Below are 18,025 nucleotides of genomic sequence, written 5' to 3'. Positions count from 1 at the left end.
TGTGCTATCGCAGCAGCCGATCACGCCTCGTGTTGTTGTTGTTGTTGTTGCCTCAAAAACGATGACACATACCCACGGTGGGAGATTGGCCAGGGTTTCGTGCAGATCCAAACAGGGAAAAAGTAAACTGTAACACACTCTCGCGCTGCGCGCATTGTACACCGTCGTCTTCATCAACGTCCACCTTCGGAACGAGCACATCAGACTAGCTTAACCTCGATCAGAGCTTAACTTCAGTCTAATATCGTCGCCAGACGTGCAACGACCCAGTAAAGCAAAACCATGAGCCAAACAGCCTAAACACATGCGTTCGCACGTCTGCTGGGTTTAACCACGTTGAACACCTAACGCTTTTTATTTTTTGTACATGTTTCTCCGTGATTTCTATCATTGCGCATTTCTGGCTTATTGCGTCGCCGCTCACAGCTTGTCTCTTATCTTGGTAGCGCGAAGCGAGCACATGAGCAATATTTCCTTGCACTCGTCAGCGCCTCCGTAGTCACAGCGTGAAAAAGTGTAAATAAATGGCTTATGAAGCAAGAGTCTTCAGCAGCTGGCTTTGCCACCTCCGAAAGTGTCGGCAAAAAAAAAAAAAAGATAGCACCATCAAACTACTGGTGCATTCGTCATGTGATCGCTCTTCTAGCGCGCACTCCAGTTCTTAAAATACCGCCATAACGTCATGTTTTCAGCATTATTGAGATTGCAGTATTTATCACAAGGTAAACGCCAGCCTTAAGCATTCTTGTGCACTTAGATGAAAGCGAGGACTCGGCCGAGACAGGCGCAACCCAGACACATACAGACATGTTACTGATCGCTGCGCTAGATCTCCAGAATAACGTTGTGGGCAAGTTGCGGTAAAAATGAATGCCAAGGCTGGAACATTGTACGAAAATCGCTTTTTTTGTGAAAATCAACGAGAGAAAGTAAGTGCGTTAATTGTTTGCCAGTAAACAGCCGCTAACAAGGTTTACTAGTGGCCGTCGTCGATCTTAGAGGGTTTTTAGTGTCTCGACGTTGCAGCCAAGCTATCAGGTGATAACCGGTAAAGTAGTGGCCATCGTAAGGCCAAATAGCGATCCCCAGAAAGCATAACTACCAAGCGAATATGAGCCGGTTGGCCGGAATACAGCCGCTGCGAGCAGGGCTCGGGCAGCGACTCGTGCCCCCTCGCCGACAGCCGCGCCTCTAGCGGCGCGCGCTGTCCCTATATGAAACTTTGGCCGAAGTTTCGTGACCAGAAAAAACATTGAAGGACTATGCCCATACTGTTTGCTCGACTTTGATAAAGTCACGCTTTTCATGCCACACTCAGGGCAAAGCATAAGCCCAATGAAAGAGTTCACCACGGCTAAGTCCACGATCATAAATTCTGTGCCGTTTTCCTTGCCACTGTCACTCACCAGTTCAGCGTCCAAAAGCTTGAACTTTGGTTCTGTTGCGCTCTGCGATGCCAGACGCTCCTTCACGTCCGCAGCATTTCTCGCGCACTCAGCAGACTCATCAGCAGAATAGAACACTGTGTCGATGCGGTCTTGGATGCCTCCAGAAGGGCCCGCTGACGGTTCGATGACGCCAGATGTACTGCAGCTAGGCTGGCTAGGCAGAGAACAGGCCGTTTCGGATGCAACAGGCGATCCTGGTAACGTGCTGTCGTCCTTCGGTCGTGCGTTCCATGGACGCTTTCGTTTCTTTCCGTACGCTTGACGCGTCTTCTTCTTCAGGCGAGCGTCTCCGGACATTCTGGAACGAAGCGGAAACACGATGCGTCGAGAGAAATGTTCGGACGAGATAACTATCGCAAAAGCAAGACGCGCGAAGCGGCAGCCGTGGCGGCAAACATAGCAACGCCATTTTGAGAGGCAGCAAAATGCGCACAGAGAAACCAGCTTCAAAATGAGCCCAAGATGGCAGCGATCGGCCAGCTGCTTTAGCCGTGGCGCGCGCGGCAAGATCGAACAAAATTTTTCTTTTTCGGGGCATTTCGTGGCTCCCATGGGGTTTTGAAAACAGATTTTATCGCATTTCCCGATTGTATTCAACGTTAATAGTTTGACGGCAAGTGCTTGAAGGTATAAACATTCCGAAAATTAGTTTTCCTCAAGATCGTTTTTTTTGGCCATTCTTGACCGTTCTAAGACCTGCGTCCCCCCTTAAACGTAACCTCAAATACGCCCCTATACACGTTAAAAAACTTGCTTATATAACTCTAATACGCCCTAAAATCGAATATGCTGCGGCCATTTGGGATCCTGTTCAAGCCTACGTTATCACTAACATTGAATCCTTGCAGAACCGTTCTGTTCGTTTCATATTTTCAGACTACTCACCCTTCACAAGTGTTTCAGCATTAAAAAAACATGCCGAACTGCAAGATTTGTCATATCGCCGTAAACTTGCACGCTTGACCCTTTTCCATAAGTTTTATCACCACCCATCCCTTCGCAGTGATTTGTTTGTCACCTGATGCTATCTTTCCACACCCTGATCATTCTTTCAAAGTTAAACGCGTAAACTGTCATTCATCGTCTTATGCCAATTCATTCATTCCCCGTACTATCACTGAATGGAATAGTTTGCCATCAGTCATCGCCACAGAAACTGACAATAAAAAATTCCAAGAGCTTCTTCGCTGTGACGGAAATGTGTAAAAGTTTGCTGTTTTTATTAGTGTTCATTTTTCCTTTGCGTGATGCCTTATGTTTTAATTAACGTTTTTTGCTACACTTATTTGTTAAAATGTATCGCGATTACTTATATGATTGTACCCCCCTATGTAATACCGTCCTCTGGAGGGCCTTTAGGGGTAACTTGAATATATAAATAAGTAAATCACTACAAAAAGTCATTGGGTCAAATATACAGAGGGACTAGATATTCAATGCACCAGATGTGATGTGACAGCAGAGACAATACAACATGTTATCGTCGATTGCCCCCAACTTACGGCTCGTACCTGCAACTATATCAGTAACATCTTCTCAAGTGTCCGCAGCTTCATTAGCTCTGTACGTGACACCCATGGAGATGCTTACGATGGCGCTTGTTCTGAGGCACACGGCCAATATGAATGTGGTGGAGACCACAAAACTCTTGAGAATCTAGTGGCAGATGCTACTAGGACAATAGTGAACTAGAGCCCCCAGACCCATTTCTTTCTTTACTTCTGATTTCCTTCCAGTTTTTTAATGTCCTGATCCAGTTTGCTGTGATCCCCTGGTACAAAGGAGAATGGCCATAACAGCATCATCATTAGCGATGCCACTTTGCATTTTGTTGATGTTTCAAAGTTGCTTTTCCCTTTTTTCTCTCAAAATGAACGGAGGCCGATAGCAATTCACCATAGCTTTCAAGCAAAAAAAAAAAAAAGCTATAGAATACGTGGAAGAGCTTGGAAACCAGGCAGCACAGTGCAGATTTGGAGTATCAGAAAAAAGCATTTGATACTGATAGAGCTAGAAGCAGCACATCACAATGTGCAACAACCAGAAAAAAACCCCATTTCACGGACGGACTGCAGCATATCTCGAACTGTAAGCCAAGGTTGTGGGTTCGTCTGGGAGCTGAGACTCCAGTGTGTATCCGCATGAAAGCTGCTGAGATAGCGCGTGCCTCTGTCTCACAAGGGTGCGTTCAAAGGCTGTCCATCATGGGTAAAGCAATTTATAAAGCGAAAGGGCTTTGCCCTATGGCAGTGTCTTTCATGGCAGCCAGTTGAGTTGCATTTGTTTCAAGGTAAGGGTGAGGTTCAGTACTTTTATTTTTGTAGAGTTTGTAGGTTGGGGGTTGACCTATGTTCCAGTTTTTATGGCAATATGTGAACAAAAACAGGTACAGTATGTTGCAAAGCGTATTGTATGAAAAGATCATGTCATGTTCTGTGTAAAATGTAAGGTGCACTGTGTTCCCCCTAGCATGGTGGACTGGCTTTTAGCTCTTGCCCTGCTCTTGTAGCAATTTAGTAGTGCACCTCACCAAAAAAAAAAGCAGATGCACCTCACCATCAGGGCCAGTGTCACCTCGCCGTGATTGGCTGCTGTCGTTGACTTATTGCAGAATCATAGGGGTGCGCTGTAGTGGGCGGATGGGTGGATGGATGTGTGTGTATGAAATTTTGACTTACAAACTTCTCCCCGCATAATGAACCCTCCTCCCTTAATACTTGTGTGTGTGTGTATGTGTGATGGGGGAGGGAAGGGGGGTCTGTGATGAATTTTTCTTTGTGCTTTGTCTGCTCTTAACTTGTGAGGTCCGTTTTCTACTAGCTCCGCAAGTTGGCCCAAAAGGCAGTGTGTCATGTCCTGACTGGTGGCTATGCCATGGCTGCAACTGGGGCTCCACTCACACACCCAGCTGTGCCTGCTGTAGTTGCTTTTTGCCTTCCTGTCATAAGGTCATCCTCAGGTGAGAGATTATTCTGCTATCTGGATGGGTTTGTTGTGGCACTTAACTAAGAGCAGTGTACCATTTCCTTCCCACAAGCTTTGTGGAGAGTGCTGTGATGAAAACAATTGGGGTGTCGTGTTGCAGAGTTGTGCAGCTTCCTGTAATAACCCAAAGTATGTTACTACATTGTGCTTCACTAGTGAATGCCTTCTCATTTGGTGATGCAACATGTGCTTACAAGGCATGGAGATCCAGTCTACACGACTGATAACGAACCTAATGGTCACCCGGACGGCATTCACTGTACCCAAATTTCATAGTAAGCGGACTTCACTCTTAGTTAATCGTGATTGAAGCATTTGTGTTGTCTGGGGCAAATTAGCCTCGTTAAGGGAAGATCGGGGTCTCTAGGGCAAAAAAATCGTGGAAAAATGAATTTTTCATTTTGTCATTCAGATTCGCGGGGTTCTTTTCCGCTGACAAGTGAATTTTGGTGGCAGAGAGTTGCCCGATTTTTTGAAAATGCCAGATATATATGTGCTGTCCTGGCCTAGGACCTTGCGAAAGCTTGCCAAAAGGCACCCATTTTCTGTGTCTCGAATTTCAAAACCAGCTTTCGCAATGCAATCTTTGGTCTCGTTTGGAAGAGCAGTTCTTTGGCTGTCATTTGTGCCAGAGCAGAAGCATGTGCGCCGCTTAAAGCCAAGAAAACACCAAAAACAAACACAATGCAGCATCGTGATTGGCTGCCTGATGTCATGTGGCAAATCCAGCACTTTTTATTAGCTAGCTTCAACTTCCCGCCACTCCTGGTCATCGCCATTTTGAGAAATCTATGTGCTTGCAGATTTGAAGCCGGGGCCCGCCGCATTGGTAAATGTGCAGGAAATAGGCAGCAGCATGAAGGAAGACTATAATTTAGTCACTCTATGCCTGACCAGAGGAATCGACTGCCTGACATTTATGATCTGTGGTTGTTGGCGCCGATGACTATGAGTGTAGCGCACATCGGACCCTGAACCTGTGCACTGTGCGCAGCCAGGCGACATTGGAAACGGGCAGCGCTGATCATGAATCGTTGCAACTTTCAAGGGACGTTTACTGCGAGTGATTCAAGAGATAAAGCTGACAGGAAAGCCAGCAGCTTATTGGGAGGATCTGTGAGCGAGAGGTGTGGACAGAAAGGCTATGCTTCCGATCGAGCTGCTGTTGATAGCAGCAGGAGGGATGATGTGGGGGAAAGGGGGGTAATATGTTCTCTCCGGGTGGTGTCGCAGGGCTTTAGAGACTCTCTTTGGTCTCCGTGCTTGCTGTAAATGCAAGTTTTTGACCGTGGCTGCTAGTTTACGGTGCCTTCTCGTTAGCTATATCCAAGTGGTGCGGCTTCAGTTGTTCATTGTATCTGAGATGCATCACCATTACCCTAATGCATATTTTGACTGTAGCACCACCGTTGTTCATAATTACTGTTCATTTCTATATGGCCAGGTTAAGTTGGCTCACCTGCATATAAAGGAAAGGATGTGTCCTTAGGAAGTGTGGCTAGGTTAACAATTGCTCTGTTGCAAACTTTCGTTTAGTGTCTCTCCTGCGTTTGTTCATTTTGTTGGGATATTTTTTTCCTCTTCATGTTTCAGCAATGGATGTTTATTGTAAGTCACTATGCCTGGTGGCCAAGTTTCATACATTTATTTTGGGCCTTTCACTTACTCTCTCTTTGTGCAATATTTCACTTCAGTTTAAATCATTGTGTGCTTCTTTCACTTTTATTCTTGTTATCACATGTTTTTAATTCAGTGCCTTGGGAACTTTCGCCATACCTGGCCCCCCTTGCACCATTTTTAATGCATTTGTCATTTGTCATTACACTGGTATATTATCTCGATAGTCAGCTAGGAAAACGTGTGTGGCAGGTGTAGTAATTACGAGACAGAAGGCACGGATGAACAGCATGACATACAGCCCATTAGGATCAATCGGCTTTCGATCGAACTTTTCAGCAAGTTGGTTGCTTAGCTTAGACATAACTGCAGTTCGAAAAAAACCACATAGCGAAGAACGAAAAAGCGTTTGACCGTGTCTCGAATGTGTTCTTCCTTATGTGGTTGTGTTTTTTTGCGTTGCAGTTATGTCTATTTCATTCTGTCAGCATTTGTTTCATTGCCTTTGTCACCTGAATTGTGAGGTCTGTGCATTCTTTTTCTCCGCACAGCAACGGCCTTGCCGGTGATCACTCTGCATATGTTTGGGTTCTTTAAATCCACACTGAGTCTGTTCCCACAGTCGGAGGTGAAATCTACGTGCGAGGCAATGCTTGAAGTGATGGGAGCTGGCCATCCTGTAAGTGATTGTGTACTCATGGTACCTACACATCAGTGAGCTGTAATGTCATCGGCACAATTTTACAGCGTGTGGAAAGATATTTCAATGCAGCCAACCTGCAAGTGTTAACCTGTAATTTTTCCTACACATTCGAAGTTGCAGGTGTTGTATAGTATTGTAACTTCAGCAGAAATCATTTGGTTACTTTCAATGCTTTTCTTTTACAGACTGTTGTATGTTGTGGCTTGCTGACGCTGCAGTCATTCTTTTCATCACAGCCGCGTTGTGATGTAACACTGAGTGCTGAACTAAATGCACAGCTGATTAATGTAAGTAATCTTGGGTTTCACTTCTGCTGCCAATATACTTATATCTCATTTTTCAACTTGCATGTGTGCAGGCACTCTACGACTACAAGCCTGGGCAGCGAGATCACAAACTGTGCGATGTATGGCTTGGCACAATGCAGGAAGCCTTGATCAACCTCCAGAGGTTACTATACTTGTCTGTGTAGTGTTTGTCAAATCATAGAAATGCCTCTTTTAATGATGCTTTGTCTCTTTGTTCAGGTCATCTGACGAATTATTCCTGAGTAACCTTCCCAAGTTCGTTGGAGCGCTTGTAGACAGCTGGCAGAATGGAAAGCCTGAACTTTATTGCAGCATATCGTCTGTGTTGATGGTGAGTTGTCATTTTTACTGCGTAATTCCTTTTTGAGTGGCAGTATGTAAATAGCTGGAAATTAATTGATAAACCTGCTGTGAAGCATTAGTGCAAAATTGTCTAATTTGTAGAATTTCTGGAGTCCCGTGATTTGTCTGCCAGAGGTGGAGGAGGCCTGCTGAAAGATGAGTTCATGCAGAAACTAACCCTAGTGGCAAAGTCTGCATTTTTTCCACTGTCCTTAGACAGTTATAAAAGATTAGAATTAGCCAAGTTCAGTTATGCTCTAATAATCTTAGCCATATTAAATCTGTTTTCTTTTTCATTTTTGCGATTAGGGGATTATTATTGATGAAATCCTTTAGGTTCATAACTTACGTTTGACGTGTGTGATGTCTGTATGTTAAAGCGTTAACATGACATGCATATGTCATGTTGTTCGCCAAAGCCTTTGATAAGGTTCCGCACACTAAACTCATACAAAAAGCTTTACACTGCCGGAATCAATCCTAATATTATTGACCTTATTAGACCCTACTTAGAAGATAGATTTCAATATGTTCGTGTTAACGATGAGTACTCTGATGAACTTCCGGTTTCATCTGGTGTTCCGCAAGGATCAGTTCTGGGGCCTATCCTATTTTTAGTTTACGTAAATGACATAACTAATGTGGTTGATTCCGAAGTTAAAGTTAAACTATTTGCAGATGACTGCGTTTTATATTCCTTAGTTAACTCCACACCGGACCAAATTAAGCTTAACAGTAACCTGCAGAAGATCTCAAACTGGTGTAACCAATGGGGTATGTTTCTTAACGTGAATAAATGTTCCGTACTTAGAATTTGTAAAAAGAAAACTGTTCTGATACATCCATATTGTATAGCTGGCGTACCACTTCCAGAAACCTCGTCTGTGAACTACCTTGAAGTTCAGATAACTAATTGCCTAAACTGGGCTGCTCACATTGATATTACATGCGGGAAAGCTCTGAAGACTCTGTGGTGTTTGAGGCGTAAACTGTCAAAGGCCCCAAAACATGTGAAACTGGCAGCGTATAAGGCTTTGGTGCGGCCTCGTCTGGAATATGCTTGTTGTTTATGGGACCCATTTACGGCCAAGAATATCTCCAAATTAGAAAGAGTGCAGAGGACAGCGGCCCGTTTCATTTGCAATCGATACAAACGAACAGATAGTGTATCAGCTATGATCAATTCTATTGGCCTAGAATCTCTTCAGACAAGGCGCACTGAAGCAAGGTTGAAATTTTTGTTCCTAATATATAATAATCTGATTAGAATAAACACCCATGATTATATTACTCCTGTTTCACGAGCAAGTACGCGTTATAACCATGGAAAAATGCTGCAAGAATTTCGTGCATACTCTAACACAGTAAAACACTCATTTTTTTTCAAATCAATAGCAGAGTAGAATGAATTGCCGAAGTGTGTAGTGAACAGCCCAAATGTAGAAACGTTTGTCGATAATTTAAGAGCCTTTTCTATGTGAAACCCATGTCTTTTTGGTTTCTTTTTTTCTCATTATCGTTTGCTCTTGCATGAAGTTTGTGCATATCTTGTGTTTTTTTTATTTGTATCTGTGCTCATGCCCGTGCTCATGCCTGCTTGGAGTCGAGCGACTCTGCAGTATTAAATAAATAAATAAATAAATAAATATGTTGCAGTATCTGCAGTGGACTACAGATTACTAGAACAGGTCTTGGATATCAGTTATTAGCGAAAAGTACCTATATGAAGATCTCTATGAAAAATTTTATTTCAGATGCTGCTTCAAAAGTGCTTTCAGAATTGTCTGGAAAAGGAGGCTGATCCAACTTCCCAGAACAGTCTTTGCTACACTGCAGGCGTGAAGGTTATTGAGCACATGCAGCGAGCACTGCACTACCAATTCCTGTCTGCCTGGGATCAGGTTCTTCTTGCATGGGCCACCTGTTTCGAGGTATGTTAAGCCACATGTTGGTGTATTTTCATTGCAAGTATTATTCCTTCCATTTTTCCAATGATTTGAAACTTTCTCTTTGCAGGTCCTTGGCAAGCGATGTACTGACCACATGTTGGAGGTTTGTTTCTAGTGGTTTTGTTGCGCTGTGTTCTTTGTTGGCACCCATTTTTTCTTGCTGATGGTCTTTGTGGTTGTTTGCAGCCATTGAGCCAGATTGCAGACTTCCACGGTTCTCAGACCTCTACCAACGATGCTCTTGTGGATAGAGCCATTGCAGCTGCTGTGAGGACCATGGGACCTGAGGTTGTGTTGAAAGCTGTCCCTCTAGATATGAGTGGAGAGGAGTGAGTAACCTGCATCTTGCTGTTTTAGACCTCCCTCTTGTGGCGTGTAATGACCCCCCCCCCCCCTTTTTTTATACAGAAGATGCCTGGACTTCAAACGCAGCTGGATGCTTCCAATCTTGCGGGACAACATAAAGGCTACAAGGCTGTCTTTCTTCATCACCTACTTCCTGCCACTTGCATCTGCCTCTCATGAGCTAGGTGCTTTGATTCTTGTGATACCAGTTTCTACATTTCAAGTCTGATAAGATTTTGCAAACTGCTACTTATTATCCAGCAGCTTTTAGTCTAAGCCATACTGACTTGCTTGCAGCTGAAGCTTTGGACAAGCCCATGTCCATTACCAGGACCTATGAAATTTTGGAGAGACAGATCTGGTCACTTTTTCCTGGCTTCTGCACTAGGCCAACAGATTTTAAGGAGGTGTGTGTGGTTCACACTTGATACTGCATGGTACCTTACAAGCAGTAAATTGATATTTTGCTACAGAAATAATCTAGCAGCTGTGATGTTTTTTTTGACTGTGATGTGGCCAAAATCAGTTTACAGAAATCTCTTATAAGAACAGCAGAATTGTATGTTCTACTGCAGTCACATAGTACTCAGTGAAGGTGTTAATGGTTTCTGCATTCACAATTCCTCAAGCATTCTTGAGGAAGGCCATCTTGGCAATGGCTGCTGTATAGGGGCTCTTAGTAAAGCAGGAATAGGGTGGACATACCTAAATGAGCAAAGGCTTACGACAGTTCATCTACTCGGCAAGAGAACCTCACACAGTGCCTGCAGTCACTCTTTTGTCACATACTTGGGTGTTTGCCTGGCGAATCGAAAGGTGCTCTTGGTTCTTAATAATGAATGTACGAAAATATTTTTTCATGCAGTCTTTTCCTAGAATTGCCAAAACGCTTGGTGCCTACCTGGTGAACCGTCCATACCTGAGGCTTGACATCATGTCTGCGCTGCGCCATATCATCAGCTGTGACTTTGTAAATGGTTAGTGATCAGTCTTAGAAAAGTGGGATGCCTGTAACCTGAACCTTCCTTTCTTCTTCAGAGGCCAATGTGCCAGAAATGACCAGGTACTCTAAGAACTTCCTGCCCATCCTGTTCAACATCTACACAAGCGAGGCAGCGTCATCTGGTGCAGAGGGAGTGCGTCTTGCTGCTTACGACACCATCAAGACTTTTGTTCGCGTTGCAGATGACCAGGTATAGTTATTTCACAGTGTGGTGGTTTGAATGCCAGTTGTTTATAGAAGCCACAATAACCTAAATGGTCAAGAAGAACTCTAGTTTGGGCTAGTTGGTTCATGATTCAACAGGAAAATGGCGCAAAAGACGTGGACAAAAGAGACAAACACGACAGGACCAGCGCCAACTTACAACTGAATTTTATTTCGCACCAAACCCGCCTTTATATAGGCCAACACGCCCTAACATCCGTGTAATCACGCACAGGCAGTAGAAAAGATCACTGTAAGATATCTAACGCATGAAGCGCGATAGCAACCACGTAACATACTATAAAGGCTAAAAAAACCCAACAAAAGTATAGCAAACAACACTAAAACGGTCATGGCCAAGCAACTCTTAAACACCAAAAACGATACACACTCATGAGTGATACGAGATGACCAACAAGAAACGTGGAAAAAAGGTGAAGAATGAAGCGTTAAGACCAAAGCAGTGTCAAAGGTAAAAAAGGTTGAAGTGGATGAAGAGTGCAACCTTTCCCTTAAGTTGCGGGCTCAGCTACATTGGCCAAACTGGTCGATGTTTTAATGAGCGAGCCAGCGAGCACTGCCGGAATCTGCGGAATAACGAAGGAAGCTTTCTAGTGGATCATTGCAAAGCCTGCAGGGGTTGCCGTCCGGAGTTTGAGAAAACTATTTTTTTGAGGAGTGGGAAGGACAGATTTGAGAGAGAGGTGGTCGAAGCCTTTTACATCAGGAAAGAAGGGAGCAGATGCGTCAGCAAGCCATCCATTACGCTTAGCAACGAGGAGTACACTTTTCTAGAAAGTTTTCTGTAGGCTCTTCATTTTGTTTTGTTGTGCACGCTCTTTCCTTTGGCATTGGTTGCAATTTTTGACGATTTTTTGACGATGTGCGGTTCTTGCGCGGTTTTTGTTCTCGTTTTTTACACCTTTGACGCTGACCTTGGTCTGAGCTCCGCATTCATCCTTTTTCATGTTTCTCATTGGTCATCGGTTATCATTCATATGGCTGCTGGTTGTTCGTTTCCAATTTTTTCTCGTTTTTATACCTTTGACGCCGACTTTGGTCTCAGCTTCGCGTCCATCTTTTTTCTGGTTGGTCATCGGTTATCATTCATGTGGCTGCTGGTTTTTCGTTTCCAATTTTAAGGTTGCACTCTTCATCCACTTCAACCTTTTTTACCTTTGACACTGCTTTGGTCTTAACGCTTCATTCTTCACCTTTTTTCCACGTTTCTTGTTGGTCATCTCGTATCACTCATGAGTGTGTATCGTTTTTGGTGTTTAAGAGTTGCTTGGCCATGACCGTTTTAGTGTTGTTTGCTATACTTTTGTTGGGTTTTTTTAGCCATGATAGTATGTTACGTGGTTGCTATCGCGCTTCATGTGTTAGATATCTTACAGTGATCTTTTCTACTGCCTGTGCGTGATTACACGGATGTTAGGGCGTGTTGGCCTACATAAAGGCGGGTTTGGTGCGAAATAAAATTCAGTTGTAAGTTGGCGCTGGTCCTGTCGTGTTTGTCTCTTTTGTCCACGTCTTTTGCGCCATTTTCCTGTTGAACCTAAATGGTAATGCGCAGAGAAGAGAAGTTCAGACATAGTGCTCGTCTGCGTGCATTGCATTTTAGTAAGTTAACCCATATGATGCAAATATTGCAAACATTTCACTGTTTCAGCTGTGCGGTACGCTGTTCTTCAGTGCATCTACAAGGCTACTCAGCGGCGAGATTTCCACTCACGCCAAGTAAGCACGGCAGTACAGAGGTGATGTGTGGCACAGTGGCTAAATGCTCCTTTATGGTTGCAGGCATGCGGTATTAGACTTGGCAAGATCCCTAGTCATCAAAATGAGCCCCGAGAATGTTCAACGTTTGTACCTGTTGGGCAAAGTCAATTTGGAGGTGAGAGTGCAAGCTTGTCTACCTTTCACTAGCATCAAAATGTGCTGTAACTAAGTGAGGCAGTGGTCAAAACACAGTATGTCACGGTCGATATTTATAGTGCTCATAAGTCTTCTAGTAGTGTGTGGCTGCCATTGACCAATTTTCAGCGTTATTAAGTACAGGTGCATATGCTCTCAATTTTTTTTATTGTTATTAAGGCATGGCGGTGGCAAACATGGTGGCAACTAACTATATACCTTGTGCTAACTGCATGACTGTCATTCAGTCATGCAAAACAAGTCCTTGTGCGCTATGTAATCTTATTGTCATGAGCGTTTTAAGAAATATTGCTGCAGGAAGCTTGCTAAAATATGTGTTATTGGTTTTTCCCGACACCAAGGAATGCAATAAAGGTTAACAATTTTCAAATGGCAACTTCAAAACCAGATGACTCAAGCTCTTCGTTGGGCAGTTTAATTCTGCCCTTATTGCATTGGCATGCGTTTTTTTGGCGTGTTCCCTGCTGCAGAATTTAACCCCCTAACGAGCCAATAAGCCGATTCATTTTGTGGCCCATGATGAGTCCAGCTTGTCGTGTGTTTTCTGTCATTGTGTTCTAGTTTAAGCTGGGTAGGGCTCATCCGTAGCATTTTTTTTTGTTTCGTTGACAGATGGCAGCACTGGTAGTACTGAATGACTGTTCTGGTACCATTTTCGAAAAAAAAGTGTCCGTTAGATGGTTAGATGATGCGACTTGTTTTGCATGAAATTAAATTACTTGCTGTAAATACCCACATAGATGGACCCGCACAAAATGCGAGGTGAAATTCGGTGGGTACCAAAAAAAATTGAAAGGTGCTAATTGCATCATGCGTTTATGATGCGTTACCATTGGAAGCCTTGTGCATTGTGTAGGGGTTTGTGTAGCTGCGAAGTTTATGGGCGCACTTTGCCCATTTGTCGGAATGCTGCCGCTATTTTTGATTTTTACTTTTTTCATTCGTACAACCTACCATGGGGCCAGCGCCTGCCTCCTGTCATTTTGTTTGTGCTGTTCCATCGCAAACTGGTAGTGTGGCCATCGCGAGGTCAGCATGGTGGAATGGTGTCGAAATCTAAACCATTCACGCTCATCCGATTTCACCGCTACAGTCTGATCCAACTCTTGAGAACGGAGAGACAGCAGATGTCCCTGAAAGGAGGCCCCCCTCCATCCATTGTAGTCAGCAGATTCTCATGACGTTGTTGTTGTTAGTCCCCTTAGTCTTGCTAGCATGACATCTCGGAGTGGCAGATGAAAGGGAATTGATGAACCGTGGCTTAAATCGGGCTAACCACAGGGTCATGAAAATCTGTGGATGTCATTGGTTGTGGGCCCTTTGAAAGGCATGTGCGGCTTTGTTCTTAAGTTATGTATGGCTGTGGATGGTGTGTCCTCTCGCTGGAAGCTTGATGGTGGCAGCACTGAATAATAGAACCTAAAACTGGGACTCTGAGTTTAAACTGAAAAATTTGAATCCACATATCAAAAAAATAAAAATTGGTTTTGAGGAAAGGAGAGGATGCAGTAACTGTCTCTCATATCTTGTAAAGGAGGGAGTGAAAAAATAAAAGCAAATTTTGACCACCTGGGGATCTTTAACCCTTTGAGGGTCGGATTATTTTAAGAAAACTTTCCCAGGTGGTCAAATTACTTTATTGCGGATCTTGAATCTACAAAATGTATATAATCGAGAATAAATAGTAAAAAAAATTAGGAACAGTACTTTGGTGACAGCATCACTCCCAACTGGAAAATGTTCAATAGAATAGAATAGCAACGGTGATAAGCAAGCTAAGAGCAGCACCAATAAAGATAGAAATCAACTTTTGCCGCCTCTGCAAAACAGTGCCCACAAAGAGAAAACACGTTTCGCGCGACTCCGTTGCGATCCCGCGGCGGAATCGAAACCGCGTAGGCGCGTTGCCACAGAGGGCGAGAATACCTCGCGAGCAACGGTGATAAGGAAGCTAAGAGCAGCGCCAATAAAGATGGAAATCAACTTCGGCAGCCCCTGCAAGATAGTGCTGACAAAAAGAAAACTCAAATTTCGCGCGACTCCGTTGCGATCACGCGGCGAAACCAAAACTACAAAAGGGGTGTTGCCGCAGTCTGTGCCGCCACGCTAAAGCTAGACATAAGTTCTGCTTATCTCCGTAAGAAGGCAGCACAAAATTCAAACACTTCTTGTAAGTCCTAAGAGGTGGCAGCACCCCCCAGTGAGCACGCATTGTTCTTTTGGCGCAAAATTTCAAACGGAAGATCGAAACCGTACCCGTACGGCAAAGACCTTGCGGGACAGAAAACCGCCGCCGTACATATACGGCAAAAACCTTCAAAGGGTTAATGTGCACTGATATTGCCCAGCACACAGGTGCCTATTGCGTTTCGCCTCTATCGAAACTCTGCTGCCGTGGCAGGTTCGAACCCGGGTACTCTGGCTCTGTAGACAGGCGCCTTAACCAATCAGCCACCGCGGCACATATAATGCAAGGTGAAATTTGACGTGCTAAAAATCTGGCAAAAAAAGAACTCTGGTTATATGTGGGTTTTTACGGTGTATTTGAATTCAGCATGCAGCAATGCTTCGTGAAAATTTCATAACTGTGACATCGGTAATGACTGTTTTTTGAAGACCCTCTGCCGTGAGGTAAAATTTGAAAATTTGCCCTTTGCAATGATATCTTCATATGACATCATATCATCCCTGTTATGTACTCCACTTTTTTTTCTGCTTTTTTAGGACTGTGATCGTCGAGTGCAGAAAAAAGCGTACCGTGTCTTGGAAGAGATCTGCCGCTTTCCAACTCCCACTTGCAAGGAGTTCGTTGAAGAGCACCTCACAGAACTTGGTGAAGTTCTTGTGGAAAGCCTGCAGAGTATAACCCCTGGATCAAGAGCGGTAAGTAGTTTAATCCTGCTGTGACCAATTTTTTTCCATATGGGCAAGTTAAATGATGGATGTGTTGATTAAGTGGTCATTGTTTGAAGTAATGGCAGTGGCAGTCAGTGGAGTCTGCCGTCAATGAGAGTTTGTGTTACATGTTTTGCCAGTCCTGGAGGGCATAATAATGGCTTTGTTTGACCAATTCGTGCTGTCCGCCACTGCTCAGTAGAGTGCTTGCTGCATCCTGAAATAAATTCTGGCTTGGTGGCAAGTTTATCTGGGCTGTGCATGCGAATGTAAGCACAAGCTCCTCCACTGCGTGTTGTGTACAGGGTGATACACTTTTAGGGTGAACACGCAAGCATGTGGCTGCCCTCTTCGGAGTGCCATTGCATCCAGTGTGGCCGCATTTTGAAGTAAAGTGGCACCAGGCACAGAGGGGCCTGGAAGTGTTCATGTTGTGTGGCACTGTCCTTTGATGCGCTGCCAAGAGTAATAATGCATTGGTGCTCCGAAGAGGGCAGCCGCACACTCCTTTGGTCGCCCTAAGCATGTACAACCCTGTACATTTATTAGTTAATGTTAACTTCAACTTCTACAACTGTCGGCTAATGGTCGTTGGTACTGTACTTTGTGTGCAGCCACGTCTCCGTTGCTTGCTCCTCTTGATCGGCAACCTGAGCGTCGAACACAAGTCATTTGCCTTGACAGCTCTTCGTGAGGTAAGCTGGCCAAAAATTTGATTTCTGGTTTATTTCTTCCGATATATGCTTTCATATACCGTATAAATGGTTGTAAGGGCCGCACCACGTTTTCCCGAAGGAAATGTTTAAAAAAAACTGTGTAAGGGCCGCACCCAAAGTTTTCATGATCTAGGCGGGAGTAGCCTTCTAAATGCACGCGCCGTGGCCTCCGCAATCGGCCCCGGCTGCAAACAACGGTGTGCTTGATCACGGAGGCCATGCACGCACACAAGAGCTAAAAGCCATCCATGGATGGCGCCTGAAGCCGTAGTCATCATCGTCAATTTTTTCTCCCCGCCGCGACTTCCTGCTTACCGCATCGGCATTAGTATCGCCAGCTCCAGCCTTTTGTGGCTTGTTCACCATAGTTGTTGTGGTGGTTGTGGCTTTCACGTGCTGCCGCCGAGTAATGCAGTTTTAGTATGGTGGGCAAGCACCTTAACAGCTACCCGGCTGGGAGTTAGTTCTCGAACACAGCGAGCGTGCGGCAGGCAGGGAATTCGACGTGGCCGAGAAGTGCGTTCAATGATCGTGCAGCCAAAAGGGTGCACTGAGGAACACAAGCCGCAAAAGGCGCGCTTTCCGAGGCAAGCTGTGCGAGTTTCCCGAACTGGAAGAGCTGCTCTCTTGTGTGATGAAAGTGAGGAACAACGGCTACGCGTTGACAGCAGACATGCTGCGCGGCTTCTTTTGGGATGAGCGTGCACCAGAGCACAGCACCAGCTCAGAGTCGAAATACTCTGCGAGTGACAATTGAACGTAGAATAAATCCGCTCATTCTGATTGGTGTGTTTTTACTTAACAAAAATTTTTTTTTTGTACATCAAGTGTATGGGCCACACCCCGAAAATTGGCCCCCGAATCTGAAAAAAAAAGTGCAGCCCTTGCACGCGTTTATACGCATATATATATGGAAGCTTATAGGCTGTACATGCAGAAAAAAAGGCATGTACAGCCTATAAGCTTCCATATATAATTCCTCTGATATCACTTCACGCGGAAATTGAGGCAGAGTAATGAAACGTTTGCAAATCACATCGCCAGGAGGTGTAGGGGTTCATTGTGTTGAAAAGCCTCGAGCTGCTTGTTTCATTTACACTTAACATTGTTATGCCAAATTGGTCTACATACTATATATACTTGTGTAAGGATTGTACTTTTTTCCCCGGTTTTGACGGGGTGTGGCCCTTACACGGGACCTGCATTATTGCGTAAAATTTACTATAGCACCGCCGCGATTACGCGTCCCCCTGTTAGTATGTTGCGACACGCATTTTGGACGAATTAGTGCAGCCCTGGCGAATCCTTCAAATACACAATGCATTGAAAGTATGGATGATACGACGCGCCCCCGACGACTGGCGCGAATTAACCACCTGGAGTTAAACAGGCTGCTAGACCTGTTTACTGGCAAGCGCCACGTGATTCTGAGTGGAGATACTCTGAAGATCTGGCACTCTGCCGACAGTTTATTTATTTATTTATTTATACATACTGCAGCGCAGTTATATGCGCTATGGCAGGAGTGGGGAAAACAAAAAGCAAAATACCAAAGGTAACAGAATACAACAA

At 44.5% G+C, this 18,025-nt stretch overlaps 1 protein-coding gene across 1 annotated transcript in view; it reads left to right on the top strand.

The window, feature by feature from the left end:
* The first annotated feature begins 2,922 nt into the window (after window positions 1-2,922).
* Window positions 2,923-18,025, top strand: part of LOC149327113 (RRP12-like protein) — a 33,109-nt gene continuing 18,006 nt past the window's right edge. The window contains exons 1-17 of the mRNA XM_089564788.1: window positions 2,923-3,075; window positions 4,269-4,407; window positions 6,602-6,729; window positions 6,939-7,040; window positions 7,112-7,203; window positions 7,281-7,392; window positions 9,158-9,334; window positions 9,420-9,455; window positions 9,539-9,681; window positions 9,764-9,882; window positions 9,995-10,104; window positions 10,563-10,674; window positions 10,736-10,890; window positions 12,577-12,644; window positions 12,708-12,801; window positions 15,567-15,725; window positions 16,352-16,432. Coding sequence (XP_089420914.1) covers window positions 2,923-3,075; window positions 4,269-4,407; window positions 6,602-6,729; window positions 6,939-7,040; window positions 7,112-7,203; window positions 7,281-7,392; window positions 9,158-9,334; window positions 9,420-9,455; window positions 9,539-9,681; window positions 9,764-9,882; window positions 9,995-10,104; window positions 10,563-10,674; window positions 10,736-10,890; window positions 12,577-12,644; window positions 12,708-12,801; window positions 15,567-15,725; window positions 16,352-16,432 — 1,980 coding nt within the window. The remainder of the gene's footprint in view (window positions 3,076-4,268; window positions 4,408-6,601; window positions 6,730-6,938; window positions 7,041-7,111; window positions 7,204-7,280; window positions 7,393-9,157; window positions 9,335-9,419; window positions 9,456-9,538; window positions 9,682-9,763; window positions 9,883-9,994; window positions 10,105-10,562; window positions 10,675-10,735; window positions 10,891-12,576; window positions 12,645-12,707; window positions 12,802-15,566; window positions 15,726-16,351; window positions 16,433-18,025) is intronic.

Source organism: Amblyomma mixtum, chromosome 10 (genome assembly GCF_055824585.1).
Source record: "Amblyomma mixtum isolate Tamu chromosome 10, ASM5582458v1, whole genome shotgun sequence".
Lineage (NCBI taxonomy): Eukaryota > Metazoa > Arthropoda > Arachnida > Ixodida > Ixodidae > Amblyomma > Amblyomma mixtum.
Note: the sequence above shows the minus strand (reverse complement) of the source record. Positions and strands in the feature narration are given on the sequence as shown.